We start from the raw sequence: 19,197 nt of genomic DNA, 5'->3' as shown, positions 1-19,197 counted from the left end.
TATATATTCTCTCCTAATGACGAGCGGATGAGATTGGTGTTGCGGCTGTGTTTAGTATTAGAACATACTATATATATATTTCCATATTACTGCGGCTGAGGGAGACATCATATGTTGGGATGACCTAGGGGCCACGATACAGATAAGCGGTTTTTATATTTCTATCTGGTACGCACACCATCTTACTACTTACTGTATGATGTTCCAGTTGTTACACGCTGATTAAGTACCGGTTTTCGGCCTATTGGTATATGAAGACCTTTGCGGTGTTCTATATAGACATTTATTGGATATATTGTCTGGACTGTTCTGTGCTTATTGTGCATTGTACACCTATTTGTCATTTATATTCTGTATACACCTGAAGGCGCCGTTCTTCTTTACCCATTATACTATATATATATATATATATATGCACAGGTCCCTATAATACAGAGTTTTATATATGCACACACACACACAGGTCAGGATAGTACACAGTGTAACACACACACACAGGTCGGGATAATACACAGTGTTACACACACACACACACACACACACACCTCAGGATAATACAGTGTTACACACACACAGGTCAGGATAATACAGTGTTACACACACACACCTCAGGATAATACAGTGTTACACACACAGAGGTCGGGATAATAAACAGTGTTACACACACACACACACACACACACACAGGTCAGGATAATACACAGTGTTACACACCCATAGGTCAGGATAATACACAGTGTTACACACACACACACACACACACACACACACACTCAGGTCAGGATAATACACAGTGTTACACACAAATAGGACAGGATAATACACAGTGTTACACACACAGGTCGGGATAATACACAGTGTTACACACACACACACACACACACACCTCAGGATAATACAGTGTTACACACACACAGGTCAGGATAATACAGTGTTACACACACACAGGTCAGGATAATACACAGTGTTACACACAAATAGGACAGGATAATACACAGTGTTACACACACAGGTCGGGATAATACACAGTGTTACACACACACACACACACACACACCTCAGGATAATACAGTGTTACACACACACAGGTCAGGATAATACAGTGTTACACACACAGAGGTCGGGATAATAAACAGTGTTACACACACACACACACACACAGGTCAGGATAATACACAGTGTTACACACCCATAGGTCAGGATAATACACAGTGTTACACACACACACACACACACACACACACACTCAGGTCAGGATAATACACAGTGTTACACATACATAGGTTAGGATAATACACAGTGTTACACACACACACACACACACACACACACACACACACACACACTCAGGTCAGGATAATACACAGTGTTACACACACAGGTCGGGATAATACACAGTGTTGCGCACACACACACACACACACTCAGGTCAGGATAATACACAGTGTTACACACACACACAGGTAGGGATAATACACAGTGTTGCGCACACACACACATAGTTCCGGATAATACACAGTGTTACACATACATAGGTCAGGATAACACACACACACACACACACACACACACACACACACAGTTCCGGATAATACACAGTGTTACACACACATAGGTCAGGATAATACACAGTGTTACACACACACACACAGGTCGGGATAATACACAGTGTTACACACACACACACACACACACACACACACACACACACACACACACACACACACTCAGGTCAGGATAATACACAGTGTTACACACACACACAGGTCGGGATAATACACAGTGTTACACACACACACACACACACACACACACACACACACACACACACACACACACACACACACATAGTTCCGGATAATACACAGTGTTACACACAGGTTCAAACATGTGGCAGGGAGTGGTTAAAATGTGATCATTGTTGCTTGGAGCAGGGTGTGGAGTTTGTGTCATGAGTGTCACGGTGTGTATGTGCCAAGGCAGTGTGTCTGGGTGTGCACAGTAATGCAGTCACACAGGATTTTATTAGGAGGGACTCAGTGAATGAGCAGGAAAGTGATGGAACGAGAGTGAGAGAGACACAAGTTCCAATAGAAAATACTGTCTCAAGATTATTCGTCTGTTCTAAGGCTTTATCACCATCTCTGCACTCTCCACCTGTCTCTGGGCTGACTACCTGCCCTGTCTAATCCTGAGGCTATGGGATTGCTAAATTATGCTGGACCCTATGGACTGTTTTACTTTATGATATAGTCTCCCAGGATCAGCAACTGACTTGCAGAACTCCCTTCCTGCTTCCACGCTTCATACCTGTCTCTGGGGACCTCCATCTTTATTCCAAGCTTCATACCTGTCTCTGAGGACCTCCATCCTTATTCCAAGCTTCATACCTGTCTCTGAGGACCTCCATCCTTATTCCAAGCTTCATACCTGTCTCTGAAGACCTCCATCCTTATTCCAAGCTTCATACCTGTCTCTGGGGACCTCCATCCTTAATCCAAGCTTCATACCTGTCTCTGAAGACCTCCATCCTTATTCCAAGCTTCATACTTGTCTCTGGGGACCTCCATCCTTATTCCAAGCTTCATACCTGTTTCTGAGGACCTCCGTCCTTATTCCAAGCTTCATTTCTGTCTCTGGGGACCTCCATCCTTATTCCAAGCTTCATACCTGTTTCTGGGGACCTCCATCCTTATTTCAAGCTTCATACTTGTCTCTGAAAACCTCCATCCTTATTCCAAGCTTCATACTTGTCTCTGAGGACCTCCGTCCTTATCCCATGGTTCATACCTGTGTCTGAGGACCTCCATTCTTATTCCAAGCTTCATACCTGTCTCTGGGGACCTCCATCCTTATTCCAAGCTTCATATCTGTTTCTCAGCATCCCCATCCTTGTTCCAGACTTCATATCAATCTCAGAGGGCCTCCATATACCTCACTGTGATGGGTGGTAACAGTGTTAAGAATGCTTCAGACATTCAGACAGGTAAAATGTAACTTCTATCCCTTCTGTCACCTTTCTTTTATTTCTGCAATTTCCATCCATGGTCACGTTGTTCTGTCTGTTTCTTTACAGTCACTAATCCTTCCCTTTTTCATTCATCTTCCCAGTATTTCTTTTATGGTGTCTTTGAGAATAAATGATGGATTTTGTGTCTTTAACAGATTCCTCCATGAGTTCTATGTCACCTTCTCTGTACAAGACTCACCACTCCCCTGCCCCCTCCCCTACTCGGGACATCTTCTACACCCCTATGGTTAGTCCTGAACAAAGCCCCATCCCCATGGACACAGGCCCTCCCCCTGAGGAGCACAAGTGTGCAGAGGGCTGGGGTGCACCTTTTGGTCGGGCAATGGAAAGGATTCAAAAAGCATCCTATGCTTTGGATCAGATGCACAAACAATTGAGGGGACTTTTAAACCCAGGACACAGTACTGAAGGTGCCCGAATACTCGACTCTGCCCTTGGTTGGGAGGGCCGGCTCTTGGAAGTGAGAGAAGACTTGAAAGGTGGGCTGAGAGAACTTGGCAACCTGAAGAAACAGTATGAGGAGCTGAGTGCAGGTACAGACCATTGTCACCACTATATATCGCCTATATATATTTCTCTATAATCACATGTCCATCATTTTGGCCTCTTAGATCAACGAAAGACGAGTTACATTTTTCCCATGAAATCACAGCCCTCCAGACCGTGGTACACACTCCCACCTGTCCCCAGACTATGGTACACACTCCCACCTGCCCCTAGACCGTGGTAGACGCTCCCACCTGCCCTCAGACTGTCATACACGCTCCCACCTTCCCCCAGACTATCGTACACGCTCCCACCTGCCCCCAGGCCGTGGTACACGCTCCCACCTGCCTCTAGACCCTGGTAGACGCTCCCACCTGCCTCCAGACTGTGATACACGCTCCCACCTGCCCCCAGGCCGTGGTACACCCTCCCACCTGCCCCCAGGCCGTGGTACACGCTCCCAAATGTCCCTAGACTGTGGTACACGCTCCCGCCTGTCCCCAGACCATGGTACACACTCCCACCTGTCCCAAGACCATGGTACACACTACCACCTGTCCCCAGACTATGGTACACACTACCACCTGTTCCCAGACCATGGTACACGCTCCCATCTGTCCCCAGACTATGGTACACGCTCCCACCTACCCCAGACCGTGGTACACGCTCCCACCTGTCCCCAGACCATGGTACACACTCCCACCTGTCCCCAGACTATGGTACACGCTCCCACCTGCCCCAGACCGTGGTACACGCTCCCACCTGTCCCCAGGCTATGGTACACGCTCCCACCTGCCCCTAGACCGTAGTACATGCTCCCACCTGTCCCCATACTGTGATACACACTCCCACCTGTCCCCAAACTATGTTAGACGCTCCCACTTGTCCTCATACTGTGATACAAGCTCCCACCTGTCCCCAAACTATGGTACACGCTCCCACCTGCCTCTAGACTGTGGTAGACGCTCCCACCTGCCCTCAGACTGTCATACACGCCCCCACCTTCCCCCAGACTATGGTACACGCTCCCATCTGCCCCCAGGCCATGGTACACGCTCCCACCTGCCCCCAGACCGTGGTACACGCTCCCACCTGCCCCCAGACTATGGTACACACTCCCACCTGCCTCTAGACCCTGGTAGACGCTCCCACCTGTCCCCAGATCGTGGTTGATGCTTCCACCTGCCCCCAGAATATGGTACACGCTCCCACCTGCCCCCAGACTATGGTACATGCTCCCACCTGTCCCCAGACCATGGTAGACTCTCCCTCCTGTCCCCAGATCATGGTAGACGCTCCCACCTGTCCCCAGACTGTGATACAAGCTCCCACCTGCCCCCAGACTATGGAACACGCTCCCACCTGCCTCTAGACTATGGTACACACTCCCACCTGGCCCCAGACTGTAATACAAGCTCCCTCCTGCCCCCAGACTATGGTACACACTCCCACCTGCCCCCAGACCGTGGTAGACGCTGCCTCCTGCCCCCAGACTATGGTACATGCTCCCACCTGCCTCTAGACCCTGGTAGACGCTCCCACCTGGCCCCGGACTGTGATACACGCTCCCACCTGGCCCCAGACTGTGATACATGATCCCACCTGCCCCCAGACCATGGTATACGCTCCCACCTGCCCCCAGACTATGGTACACAATCCCTCCTGCCCCCAGACTATGGTACACACTCCCACCTGCCCCCAGACCGTGGTAGACGCTCCCACCTGCCCCCAGACTGTGATACACGATCCAACCTGCCCCCAGAATATGGTACACGCTCCCACCTGCCCCTAAACCGTGGTAGATGCTCCCACCTGCCCCCAGACCATGGTAGACTCTTCCATCTGCTCCGAGACTGTGGAATATAAAAAGACAATCACTGATTTTTCATCTGTCTTTCAGGGAAAACAGTGACAACAGGAGCGGAGAAACCATGTTCCAAAGACACTGAGGTGAGTCATCCCAAGAGACTGTCAGACAGATGTGAGGAGTTTGTATGTTCTCTCCGTGTTTGCGTGGGTTTCCTTCGGTTGCTCCGGTTTCCTCCCACACTCCAAAAACATACTGGTAGTATAATTGGCTGCTATCAAAATTGACCCTAGTCTGTGTCTCTCTCTCTGTCTGTCTGTCTGTGTGTATATTAGGAAATATAGACTATAAGCTCAATAAGATAGGGACTGATGTGAGTGGCAAATATTCTCTGCGGAATTAGTGGCGCTATATAAATAAATGATGATGATGCGGACACAGAGAGAGGCCGGTGAGACATCCCTGGAGACCATGAGAAAGACAGGGGACACAGCGAGAGGCTGGTGAGACATCCCTAGAGACCATTAGACAGGGGACACAGCGAGAGGCCGGTGAGACATCCCTAGAGACCATTAGACAGATAGGGGACACAGCGAGAGGCCGGTGAGACATCCCTAGAGACCATTAGACAGATAGGGGACACAGCGAGAGACCGGTGAGACATCCCTAGAGACCATTAGAAAGACAGGGGACACAGCGAGAGGCTGGTGAGACATCCCTAGAGACCATTAGACAGATAGGGGACACAGCGAGAGGCCGGTGAGACATCCCTAGAGACCATTAGACGGGGACACAGCAAGAGGCTGGTGAGACATCCCTAGAGACCATTAGACAGACAGGGGACACAGCGAGAGACCGGTGAGACATCCCTAGAGACCATTAGACAGATAGGGGACACAGCGAGAGGCCGGTGAGACATCCCTAGAGACCATTAGACAGATAGGGGACACAGCGAGAGGCCGGTGAGACATCCCTAGAGACCATTAGACAGAGGACACAGCGAGAGACCGGTGAGACATCCCTAGAGACCATTAGACAGACAGGGGACACAGCTAGAGGCCGGTGAGACATCCCTAGAGACCATTAGACAGATAGGGGACACAGCGAGAGACCGGTGAGACATCCCTAGAGACCATTAGAAAGACAGGGGACACAGCGAGAGGCTGGTGAGACATCCCTAGAGACCATTAGACAGATAGGGGACACAGCGAGAGGCCGGTGAGACATCCCTAGAGACCATTAGACAGACAGGGGACACAGCGAGAGGCTGGTGAGACATCCCTAGAGACCATTAGACAGGGGACACAGTGAGAGGCCGGTGAGACATCCCTAGAGACCATTAGACAGATAGGGGACACAGCGAGAGGCCGGTGAGACATCCCTAGAGAGCATTAGACAGGGGACACAGCGAGAGGCCGGTGAGACATCCCTAGAGACCATTAGACAGATAGGGGACACAGCGAGAGACCGGTGAGACATCCCTAGAGACCATTAGAAAGACAGGGGACACAGCGAGAGGCTGGTGAGACATCCCTAGAGACCATTAGACAAATAGGGGACACAGCGAGAGGCCGGTGAGACATCCCTAGAGACCATTAGACAGACAGGGGACACAGCGATAGGCTGGTGAGACATCCCTAGAGACCATTAGACAGGGGACACAGTGAGAGGCCGGTGAGACATCCCTAGAGACCATTAGACAGGGGACACAGCGAGAGGCCGGTGAGACATCACTGGAGACCATTAGACAGACAGGGGACACAGCGAGAGGCCCGTGAGACATCCCTAGAGACCATTAGACAGGGGACACAGCGAGAGGCCGGTGAGACATCCCTAGAGACCATTAGACAGACAGGGGACACAGCGAGAGGCCGGTGAGACATCCCTAGAGACAATTAGACAGGGGACACAGCGAGAGGCCGGTGAGACATCCCAAGAGACCATTAGACAGGGGACACAGCGAGAGGCCGGTGAGACATCCCTAGAGACCATTAGACAGACAGGGGACACAGCGAGAGGCCGGTGAAACATCCCTAGAGACCATTAGACAGGGGACACAGCGAGAGGCCGGTGAGACATCCCAAGAGACCATTAGACAGGGGACACAGCGAGAGGCCGGTGAGACATCCCTAGAGACCATTAGACAGAAAGGGGACACAGTGAGAGGCCAATGAGACATCCCTAGAGACCATTAGACAGATAGGGGACACAGCGAGAGGCCGGTGAGACATCCCTAGAGACCATTAGACAGACAGGGAACACAGCAAGAGGCCGGTGAGACATCCCTAGAGACCATTAGACAGATAGGGGACACAGCGAGAGGCTGGTGAGACATCCCTAGAGACCATTAGACAGAGGACACAGCGAGAGTCTGGTGAGACATCCCTAGAGACCATTAGACAGATAAGGAACACAGCGAGAGTCTGGTGAGACATCCCTAGAGACCATTAGACAGATAAGGAACACAGCGAGAGTCTGGTGAGACATCCCTAGAGACCATTAGACAGATAAGGAACACAGCGAGAGGCTGGTGAGACATCCCTAGAGACCATTAGACAGGGGACACAGCGAGAGGCCGGTGAGACATCCCCAGAGATCATTAGACAGGGGACACAGCGAGAGGCCAGTGAGACATCCCAAGAGACCATTAGACAGATAGAGGACACAACGAGAGGCTGATGAGACATCACTAGAGACCATTAGACAGACAGGGAACACAGCGAGAGGCTGGTGAGACATCACTAGAGACCATTAGACAGACAGGGGGACACAGCGAGAGGCCGGTGAGACATCCCTAGAGACCATTAGACAGACAGGGTACACAGTGAGAGGCTGGTGAGACATCTCTAGAGACCATTAGACAGACAGGGGACACAGCGAGAGGCCGGTGAGACATCACTAGAAACCATTAGACAGTCAGGGGACACAGCGAGAGACCGGTGAGACTTTCCTAGAGACCATTAGACAGACAGGGGACACAGCGAGAGACCGATGAGACATCCCTAGAGACCATTAGACAGGGGACACAGTGAGAGGCCGGTGAGACACTTTAATAGAGACCATTAGACAGACAGGGAACACAGCGAGAGGCTGGTGAGACATCCCAAGAGACCATTAGACAGGGGACACAGCGAGAGGCCGGTGAGACATCAATAGAGACCATTAGACAGGGGACACAGCGAGAGGCCGGTGAGACATCCCTAGAGACCATTAGACAGACAGGGAACACAGCGAGAGGCTGGTGAGACATCCCTAGAGACCATTAGACAGGGAACACAGCGGGAGGCCGGTGAGACATCCCTAGAGACCATTAGACAGACAGGGAACACATCGAGAGGCTGGTGAGACATCCCTAGAGACCATTAGACAGGGAACACAGCGGGAGGCCGGTGAGACATCCCTAGAGACCATTAGACAGGGGACACAGCGAGAGGCCGGTGAGACATCCCTAGAGACCATTAGACAGGGGACACAGCGAGAGGCTGGTGAGACATCCCTAGAGACCATTAGACAGGGGACACAGCGAGAGACCGGTGAGACATCCCTAGAGACCATTAGACAGGGGACACAGCGAGAGACCGGTGAGACATCCCTAGAGACCATTAGACAGGGGACACAGCGAGAGACCGGTGAGACATCCCTAGAGACCATTAGACAGGGGACACAGCGAGAGGCCGGTGAGACATCCCTAGAGACCATTAGACAGGGGACACAGCGAGAGACCGGTGAGACATCCCTAGAGACCATTAGACAGGGGACACAGCGAGAGACCGGTGAGACATCCCTAGAGACCATTAGACAGGGGGCACAGTGAGAGGCCGGTGAGACATCCCTAGAGACCATTAGACAGACAGGGGACACAGTGAGAGGCCGGTGAGACATCCCTAGAGATCATTAGACAGATAGGGGACACAGCGAGAGACCGGTGAGACATCCCTAGAGACCATTAGACAGGGGACACAGCGAGAGGCTGGTGAGACATCCCTAGAGACCATTAGACAGGGGACACAGCGAGAGATCGGTGAGACATCCCTAAAGACCATTAGACAGGGGACACAGCGAGAGGCCGGTGAGACATCCCTAGAGACCATTAGACAGGGGCCACAGTGAGAGGCCGGTGAGACATCCCTAGAGACCATTAGACAGATAGGGAACACAGCGAGAGGCCGGTGAGACATCCCTAGAGATCATTAGACAGGGGACACAGCGAGAGGCTGGTGAGACATCACTAGAGACCATTAGACAGGGGACACAGCGAGAGGCTGGTGAGACATCCCTAGAGACCATTAGACAGGGGACACAGCGAGAGGCCGGTGAGACATCCCTAGAGACCATTAGACAGGGGACACAGCGAGAGGCCGGTGAGACATCCCTAGAGACCATTAGACAGGGGCCACAGTGAGAGGCCGGTGAGACATCACTAGAGACCATTAGACAGATAGGGAACACAGCGAGAGACCGGTGAGACATCCCTAGAGACCATTAGACAGATAGGGAACACAGCGAGAGGCTGGTGAGACATCCCTAGAGACCATTAGACAGGGAACACAGCGAGAGTCTGGTGAGACATCCCTAGAGACCATTAGACAGATAGAGAACACAGCGAGAGGCTGGTGAGACATCACTAGAGACCATTAGACAGGGAACACAGCGAGAGTCTGGTGAGACATCCCTAGAGACCATTAGACAGGGGACACAGCGAGAGGCCGGTGAGACATCCCTAGAGACCATTAGACAGGGGACACAGCAAGAGGCCGGTGAGACATCCCTAGAGACCATTAGACAGATAGGGGACATAGCGAGAGGCTGGTGAGACATTCCTAGAGACCATTAGACAGAGGACACAGCGAGAGGCCAGTGAGACATCCCTAGAGACCATTAGACAGATAAGGGACACAGCAAGAGGCTGGTGAGACATCCCTAGAGACCATTAGACAGACAGGGAACACAGCGAGAGGCCAGTGAGACATCCCAAGAGACCATTAGACAGACAGGGGACACAGCGAGAGGCCGGTGAGACATCCCTAGAGACCATTAGACAGACAGGGGACACAGCGAGAGGCCAGTGAGACATCCCTAAAGACCATTAGACAGACAGGGAACACAGCGAGAGGCTGGTGAGACATCCCAAGAGACCATTAGACAGACAGGGAACACAGCGAGAGTCTGGTGAGACATCCCAAGAGATCATTAGACAGACAGGGAAAACAGCGAGAGGCTGGTGAGACAGCCTTAGAGACCATTAGACAGGGAATACAGCGAGAGGCTGGTGAGACATCCCTAGAGACCATTAGACAGACAGGGGACACAGCGAGAGGCTGGTGAGACATCCCTAGAGACCATTAGACAGACAGGGGACACAGCGAGAGGCTGGTGAGACATCCTTAGAGACCATTAGACAGAGGACACAGCGAGAGGCTGGTTAGACATCCCTAGGGACCATTAGACAGACAGGGGACACAGCGAGAGGCCGGTGAGACATCCCTAGAGACCATTAGACAGACAGGGAACACAGCGAGAGGCAGGTGAGACATCCCAAGAGACCATTAGACAGACGGGGGACACAGCGAGAGGCTGGTGAGACATCCCTAGAGACCATTAGACAGACAGGGGACACAGCGAGAGGCCGGTGAGACATCCCTAGAGACCATTAGACAGGGGACACAGCGAGAGGCCGGTGAGACATCCCTAGAGACCATTAGACAGACAGGGGACACAGCGAGAGGCTGGTGAGACATCCCTAGAGACCATTAGACAGACAGGGGACACAGCGAGAGGCCGGTGAGACATCACTAGAGACCATTAGACAGGGGACACAGCGAGAGACCGGTGAGACATCCCTAGAGACCATTAGACAGACAGGGGACACAGCGAGAGACCGGTGAGACATCCCAAGAGACCATTAGACAGATCGGGGACACAGCAAGAGGCCGGTGAGACATCCCTGGAGACCATTAGACAGATCGGGGACACAGCAAGAGGCCGGTGAGACATCCCAAGAGACCATTAGACAGACAGGGGACACAGCGAGAGGATGGTGAGACATCTCTAGAGACCATTAGACAGAGGACACAGCGAGAGGCTGGTGAGACATCTCTAGAGACCATTAGACAGACAGGGGACACAGCGAGAGGCCGGTGAGACATCCCTAGAGACCATTAGACAGATAGGGCCACAGCGAGAGGCCGCTGAGACATCCCTAGAGACCATTAGACAGACAGGGGACACAGCGAGAGGCCAATGAGACATCCCTAGAGACCATTAGACAGATAGGGGACACAGCGAGATCGCTGGTGAGACATCCCTAGAGACCATTAGACAGACAGGGGACACAGCGAGAGGCCGGTGAGACATCCCTAGAGACCATTAGACAGGGGACACAGCGAGAGGCTGGTGAGACATCCCTAGAGACCATTAGACAGACGGGGGACACAGCGAGAGGCTGGTGAGACATCCCTAGAGACCATTAGACAGACGGGGGACACAGCGAGAGGCTGGTGAGACATCCCTGGAGACCATTAGACAGACAGGGGACACAGCGAGAGGCCGGTGAGACATCCCTAGAGACCATTAGACAGGGGACACAGCGAGAGACTGGTGAGACATCCCTAGAGACCATTAGACAGACAGGGGACACAGCGAGAGGCCGGTGAGACATCCCTAGAGACCATTAGACAGAGGACACAGCGAGAGGCTGGTGAAACATCACTAGAGACCATTAGACAGACAGGGGACACAGCGAGAGGCAGGTGAGACATCCCTAGAGACCATTAGACAGACAGGGGACACAGTGAGAGGCTGGTGAGACATCCCTAGAGACCATTAGACAGACAGGGGACACAGCGAGAGGCCGATGAGACATCCCTAGAGACCATTAGACAGGCGACACAGCGAGAGGCTGGTGAGACATCTCTAGATACCATTAGACAGACAGGGGACACAGCGAGAGGCCGGTGAGACATCCCAAGAGACCATTAGACAGGGGACACAGCGAGAGGCCGGTGAGACATCCCTAGAGACCATTAGACAGGGGACACAGCGAGAGGCCGGTGAGACATCCCTAGAGACCATTAGACAGACGGGGGACACAGCAAGAGGCTGGTGAGACATCTCTAGCGACCATTAGACAGACAGGGGACACAGCGAGAGGCTGGTGAGACATCCCTAGAGACCATTAGACAGACAGGGGACACAGCGAGAGGCTGGTGAGACATCCCTAGAGACCATTAGACAGACGGGGGAAACAGCGAGAGGCTGGTGAGACATCTCTAGAGACCATTAGACAGACAGGGGACACAGCGAGAGGCTGTTGAGACATCCCTAGAGACCATTAGACAGGGGACACAGCGAGAGGCTGGTGAGACATCCCTAGAGACCATTAGACAGGGGACATAGCGAGAGGCCGGTGAGACATCCCAAGAGACCATTAGACAGACAGGGGACACAGCGAGAGGCTGGTGAGACAGCACTAGAGACCATTAGACAGGGGACACAGCGAGAGGCTGGTGAGACATCACTAGAGACCATTAGACAGGGGACACAGCGAGAGGCCGGTGAGACATCCCTAGAGACCATTCGACAGGGGACACAGCGAGAGGCCGGTGAGACATCCCAAGAGACCATTAGACAGAGGACACAGTGAGAGGCCAGTGAGACATCCCAAGAGACCATTAGACAGGGGACACAGTGAAAGGGCCGGTGAGACATCCCTAGAGACCATTAGACAGACAGGGGACACAGCGAGAGGCTGGTGAGACATCACTAGAGACCATTAGACAGGGGACACAGCGAGAGACCGGTGAGACATCCCTAGATACCATTAGACAGACAGGGGACACAGCGAGAGGCCGGTGAGACATCCCAAGAGACCATTAGACAGGGGACACAGCGAGAGGCCGGTGAGACATCCCTAGAGACCATTAGACAGGGGACACAGCGAGAGGCCGGTGAGACATCCCTAGAGACCATTAGACAGACAGGGGACACAGTGAGAGGCTGGTGAGACATCCCTAGAGACCATTAGACAGGGGACACAGCGAGAGACCGGTGAGACATCCCTAGAGACCATTAGACAGGGGACACAGCGAGAGGCCGGTGAGACATCCCTAGAGACCATTAGACAGAGGACACAGTGAGAGGCCAGTGAGACATCCCAAGAGACCATTAGACAGGGGACACAGTGAGAGGCCGGTGAGACATCCCAAGAGACCATTAGACAGGGGACACAGTGAGAGGCCAGTGAGACATCCCAAGAGACCATTAGACAGGAGACACAGCGAGAGGCCGGTGAGACATCCCAAGAGACCATTAGACAGGGGATACAGCGAGAGACCGGTGAGACATCCCTAGAGACCATTAGACAGGGGACACAGCGAAAGGGCCGGTGAGACATCCCTAGAGACCATTAGACAGACAGGGGACACAGCGAGAGGCTGGTGAGACATCCCTAGAGACCATTAGACAGGGGACACAGCGAAAGGGCCGGTGAGACATCCCAAGAGACCATTAGACAGACAGGGGACACAGTGAGAGGCCAGTGAGACATCCCAAGAGACCATTAGACAGGGGACACAGCGAGAGACCGGTGAGACATCCCAAGAGACCATTAGACAGGGGACACAGCGAAAGGGCCGGTGAGACATCCCTAGAGACCATTAGACAGACAGGGGACACAGCGAGAGGCTGGTGAGACATCCCAAGAGACCATTAGACAGGGGACACAGCGAAAGGGCCGGTGAGACATCCCTAGAGACCATTAGACAGACAGGGGACACAGTGAGAGGCCAGTGAGACATCCCAAGAGACCATTAGACAGGGGACACAGCGAGAGACCGGTGAGACATCACTAGAGACCATTAGACAGACAGGGGGACACAGCGAGAGGCCGGTGAGACATCCCTAGAGACCATTAGACAGATAGGGGACACAGCGAGAGGCCGGTGAGACGTCCCTAGAGACCATTAGACAGACAGGGGACACAGTGAGAGGCTGGTGAGACATCCCTAGAGACCATTAGACAGGGGACACAGCGAGAGACCGGTGAGACATCCCTAGAGACCATTAGACAGGGGACACAGCGAGAGGCCGGTGAGACATCCCTAGAGACCATTAGACAGACAGGGGACACAGCGAGAGGCCGGTGAGACATCCCAAGAGACCATTAGACAGAGGACACAGTTAGAGGCCAGTGAGACATCCCAAGAGACCATTAGACAGGGGACACAGTGAAAGGGCCGGTGAGACATCCCTAGAGACCATTAGACAGACAGGGGACACAGCGAGAGGCTGGTGAGACATCACTAGAGACCATTAGACAGACAGGGTACACAGCGAGAGGCCGATGAGACATCACTAGAGACCATTAGACAGACAGGGGGACACAGCGAGAGGCCGGTGAGACATCCCTAGAGACCATTAGACAGACAGGGTACACAGTGAGAGGCCGGTGAGACATCCCTAGAGACCATTAGACAGATAGGGGACACAGCGAGAGGCCGATGAGACATCACTAGAGACCATTAGACAGATAGGGGACACAGCGAGAGGCCGGTGAGACATCCCAAGAGACCATTAGACAGACAGGGGACACAGCGAGAGGCCGGTGAGACATCCCAAGAGACCATTAGACAGAGGACACAGTGAGAGGCCAGTGAGACATCCCAAGAGACCATTAGACAGGGGACACAGCGAAAGGGCCGGTGAGACATCCCTAGAGACCATTAGACAGACAGGGTACACAGTGAGAGGCCGGTGAGACATCCCTAGAGACCATTAGACAGATAGGGGACACAGCGAGAGGCCGATGAGACATCACTAGAGACCATTAGACAGATAGGGGACACAGCGAGAGGCCGGTGAGACATCCCAAGAGACCATTAGACAGACAGGGGACACAGCGAGAGGCCGGTGAGACATCCCAAGAGACCATTAGACAGAGGACACAGCGAGAGGCCAGTGAGACATCCCAAGAGACCATTAGACAGGGGACACAGCGAAAGGGCCGGTGAGACATCAATAGAGACCATTAGACAGGGGACACAGCGAGCGGCCGGTGAGACATCCCGAGAGATCATTAGACAGACAGGGGACACAGCGAGAGGCCGGTGAGACATCCCTAGAGACCATTAGACAGATAGGGGACACAGCGAGAGGCCGGTGAGACATCCCAAGAGACCATTAGACAGAGGACACAGTGAGAGGCCAGTGAGACATCCCAAGAGACCATTAGACAGGGGACACAGCGAAAGGGCCGGTGAGACATCCCTAGAGACCATTAGACAGACAGGGGGACACAGCGAGCGGCCGGTGAGTCATCCCAAGAGACCATTAGACAGGGGACACAGCGAGAGGCTGGTGAGACATCCCTAGAGACCATTAGACAGACAGGGGACACAGCGAAAGGCTGGTGAGACATCCCTAGAGACCATTAGACAGACAGGGGACACAGCGAGAGGCTGGTGAGACATCCCAAGAGACCATTAGAACCCCGAGAGACAGTCAGAGACATATGTTAAGTTGACCTTCGGTAATGCTGTGACAACATAACGCTATGGACACTGTCCTCCTCTGCTAAATATCCCACATTGGCTTTAAAAGCTTTTTATCCCCTTTTTGTATTTTTCACATTTTATTACCCTACATTTTGGAATGAAAATGGACTTATTTGTGTATTATTACCCTGTAATATCTCCTATTCCTATTGGTTTTATTGCTCCAGTTCCATCAGGTTGTAGAAGGTCAGTGAAGAGCGATGGTCATTCCGCAGGTACTGGGGGGACTGAGCCGCTAACACACTGTTATGTGGCTTCACTGGGATAATAATCTTCTCCCCTGTCCTCGTTCTCCCGCATATTGCAGCAGCTTCTCCTCTAAGGTGTCTCTATGTCTTTCACCTTCCAGTCTCTATACAGATATGTTTCCCAGTCCCCCTAGTGTTAAGCTCCCACCACCAGGCTTCACAGTAGGGATCACAGCCTCCCTAATAACCTCTCTACTAGCTCAATGCTCAGGTTTAGAGGACGCCTGCTCTAGACAACTGCACTGTTATTATATATTCTCCATTTCTTTATAAGGACGTGATTCTTATCTGGGATATTAAAAGTCTTAGAAATCTTCCAATATGCTTCCCTATTTATTTTGAACTTCATGATGAAGCTCATGATTGAAAATGCACCAACTGTGGCACTTCTCACAGACAGGGCTATTTATTTTGAAATCTAGTTAAACACATTTACATTGTGCACAGGTTTTATTTGTTACTACAGAGTATTTTGTGTTAACCAATGATAAGAATTCCCAAATGCCAAAGGGGGTGAAAACTCTTTAGACTATATACACACATATATATATATATATATATATATATATATATATATATATATATATATACATACAGAGAGAGAGAGAGAGAGCGAGAGAGAGCGAGCTGTGGGTTGGACAGTCAGGATAGAAGCATTATGAGGCATTTTTAGTGACGTCTCTGACTAATCACTAACAGGATGACAGAGAACTGCGAGACTGTGAGGAATGTAAACAGGACCAGTTTGGTCACAGAAGAGTGATGGAATCCAAGAGACTCCACCGAGAGGAGAGAGCTGAGAGGGAGAGACTGCCAGGTGAGTAAACAGGTTATTTGCTTTCATTAGTTAGCGGAGATGTAGCGTGGAGATGGAAAGATAAAAGTGCAGTAAAGGTGAGATGCTCTGCAGAATGGAGGGTAAAGGTGAGATGCTCTGCAGAATGGAGGGTAAAGGTGAGATGCTCTGCAGAATGGAGGGTAAAGGTGAGATGCTCTGCAGAATGGAGGGTAAAGGTGAGATGCTCTGATAGAAGTGGGAGAGAGTTAGGAGGGAGATAGGATTGAAGTGGGTGGTTGTGCAGTAGGGCGGAGGAGGGATGTAGGTGGATGGGGGTAGGACAGAGTGAGAAGGAGGGAGGTGGGTGTGGGGTAGGAAGTGAGGAGGTAGGTCTGTAGGTGTACAGGTTGTAGTAGAGAGGTGGTAAGTAGGTAGGAGTTGGGTAGGTAGGAGTTGGGTAGGTAGGTGTGCAGGTGGTAGGAAAGAGGTAGGAGGTAGGTATGAGGTGAAAAGGTGGTTGTGGGGTAGAAAGGAGGATGGAAGTAGGTGAATGGGGGTAGGAAGGAAGTGGGAGTGAGGAGGGTGGTAGGTAAGAGGTGGGTAAGTGGTTGTGGGGTAGAAAGGAGGATGGGAGTAGGTGAATGGGGGTAGGAAGGAAGTGGGAGTGAGGAGGGTGGTAGGTAAGAGGCGGGTAGGTGTTTGTGGGGTAGAAAGGAGGATGGAAGTAGGTGAATGGGGGTAGGAAGGAAGTGGGAGTGAGGAGGGTGGTAGGTAAGAGGCAGGTAGGTGGTTGTGGGGTAGAAAGGAGGATTGAAGTAGGTGGATGGGGGTAGGATGATGTGGGAGTGAGGAGGGTGGTAGGTAAGAGGCGGGTAGGTGTTTGTGGGGTAGAAAGGAGGATGGAAGTAGGTGGATGGGGGTAGGAAGGAAGTGGGAGTGAGGAGGGTGGTAGGTAAGAGGCGGGTATGGGGTTGTGGGGTAGAAAGGAGGATGGAAGTAGGTGGATGGGGGTAGGAAGGAAGAGGGAGTGAGGAGGTAGGTCTGTAGGTGTACAGGTTGTAGTAGAGAGGTGGGAAGTAGGTAGGAGGTGGGTAGGTAGGAGTTGGGTAGGTAGGTGTGCAGGTGGTAGGAAAGAGGTAGGAGGTAGGTATGAGGTGAAAAGGTAGTTGTGGGGTAGAAAGGAGGGTGGAAGTAGGTGAATGGGGGTAGGAAGGAAGTGGGAGTGAGGAGGGTGGTAGGTAAGAGGCGGGTAGGTGTTTGTGGGGTAGAAAGGAGGATGGGAGTAGGTGGATGGGGGTAGGAAGGAAGTGGGAGTGAGGAGGGTGGTAGGTAAGAGGCAGGTAGGTGGTTGTGGGGTAGAAAGGAGGATGGAAGTAGGTGGATGGGAGTAGAAAGGAAGAGGGAGTGGGGAGGTAGGTAGGTGTACAGGTTGTAGTAGAGAGGTGGGAAGTAGGTAGGAGTTGGGTAGGTAGGAGGTGGGTAGTTAGGTGTGCAGGTGGTAGGAAAGAGGTAGGAGGTAGGTATGAGGTGAAAAGGTGGTTGTGGGGTAGAAAGGAGGATGGGAGTAGGTGGATGGGGGTAGGATGATGTGGGAGTGAGGAGGGTGGTAGGTAAGAGGCGGGTAGGTGGTTGTGGGGTAGAAAGGAGGATGGAAGTAGGTGGATGGGGGTAGGATGATGTGGGAGTGAAGAATCAAGTAGGCAGGAGGCAGATAAGTGGGTGTGCAGGTGATAGAAAAGAGGTGAGAAGTAGGCAGGAGGTGGGTAGTAGGTAGGTGAGTGTGGTATAAGAAGGAAGTGGGTGTGAGGAGGTAGGTAGGTGTGCAGGTGGTAGGAGATAGGTGGGAGGTAGGTAGGAGGAAGATAGGAAGGAGGTAGGTGGTTGTGGGGTGAGAAGTGAATATAAGATAGACAGACAGACAGATAGATAGATAGATAGATAGATAGAGATGTGATAGATATGTGATAGATAGATAGATAGACAGACAGACAGACAGATAGATAGATAGATAGATAGATGGATATATAGACAGACAGGCAGACAGACAGACAGACAGACAGATAGATAGATAGATATATGATAGATATATGATAGATAGATAGATAGATAGATAGATAGATAGATAGAGATGTGATAGATAGATAGACAGACAGGCAGACAGACAGACAGACAGACAGACAGACAGACAGATAGATAGATAGATAGATAGATAGATAGATAGAGATATGATAGATATATGATAGATTGATAGATAGATAGAGAAATAGACAGACAGACAGACAGATAGATAGATAGAT

The 19,197-nt window shown here is 51.8% G+C and overlaps 1 protein-coding gene across 1 annotated transcript in view; it reads left to right on the top strand.

The window, feature by feature from the left end:
- The first annotated feature begins 1,981 nt into the window (after positions 1 to 1,981).
- The window catches only part of LOC142097138 (uncharacterized), a 28,963-nt gene continuing 11,747 nt past the window's right edge, over positions 1,982 to 19,197 (top strand). The window contains exons 1-4 of the mRNA XM_075178751.1: positions 1,982 to 2,986; positions 3,166 to 3,564; positions 5,418 to 5,467; positions 16,822 to 16,939. Coding sequence (XP_075034852.1) covers positions 2,944 to 2,986; positions 3,166 to 3,564; positions 5,418 to 5,467; positions 16,822 to 16,939 — 610 coding nt within the window. The 5' untranslated portion in view covers positions 1,982 to 2,943. The remainder of the gene's footprint in view (positions 2,987 to 3,165; positions 3,565 to 5,417; positions 5,468 to 16,821; positions 16,940 to 19,197) is intronic.

Source organism: Mixophyes fleayi, chromosome 7 (genome assembly GCF_038048845.1).
Source record: "Mixophyes fleayi isolate aMixFle1 chromosome 7, aMixFle1.hap1, whole genome shotgun sequence".
Classification (NCBI taxonomy): Eukaryota; Metazoa; Chordata; class Amphibia; order Anura; family Limnodynastidae; genus Mixophyes; species Mixophyes fleayi.
This window is presented reverse-complemented; position numbering and strand designations above follow the sequence as displayed.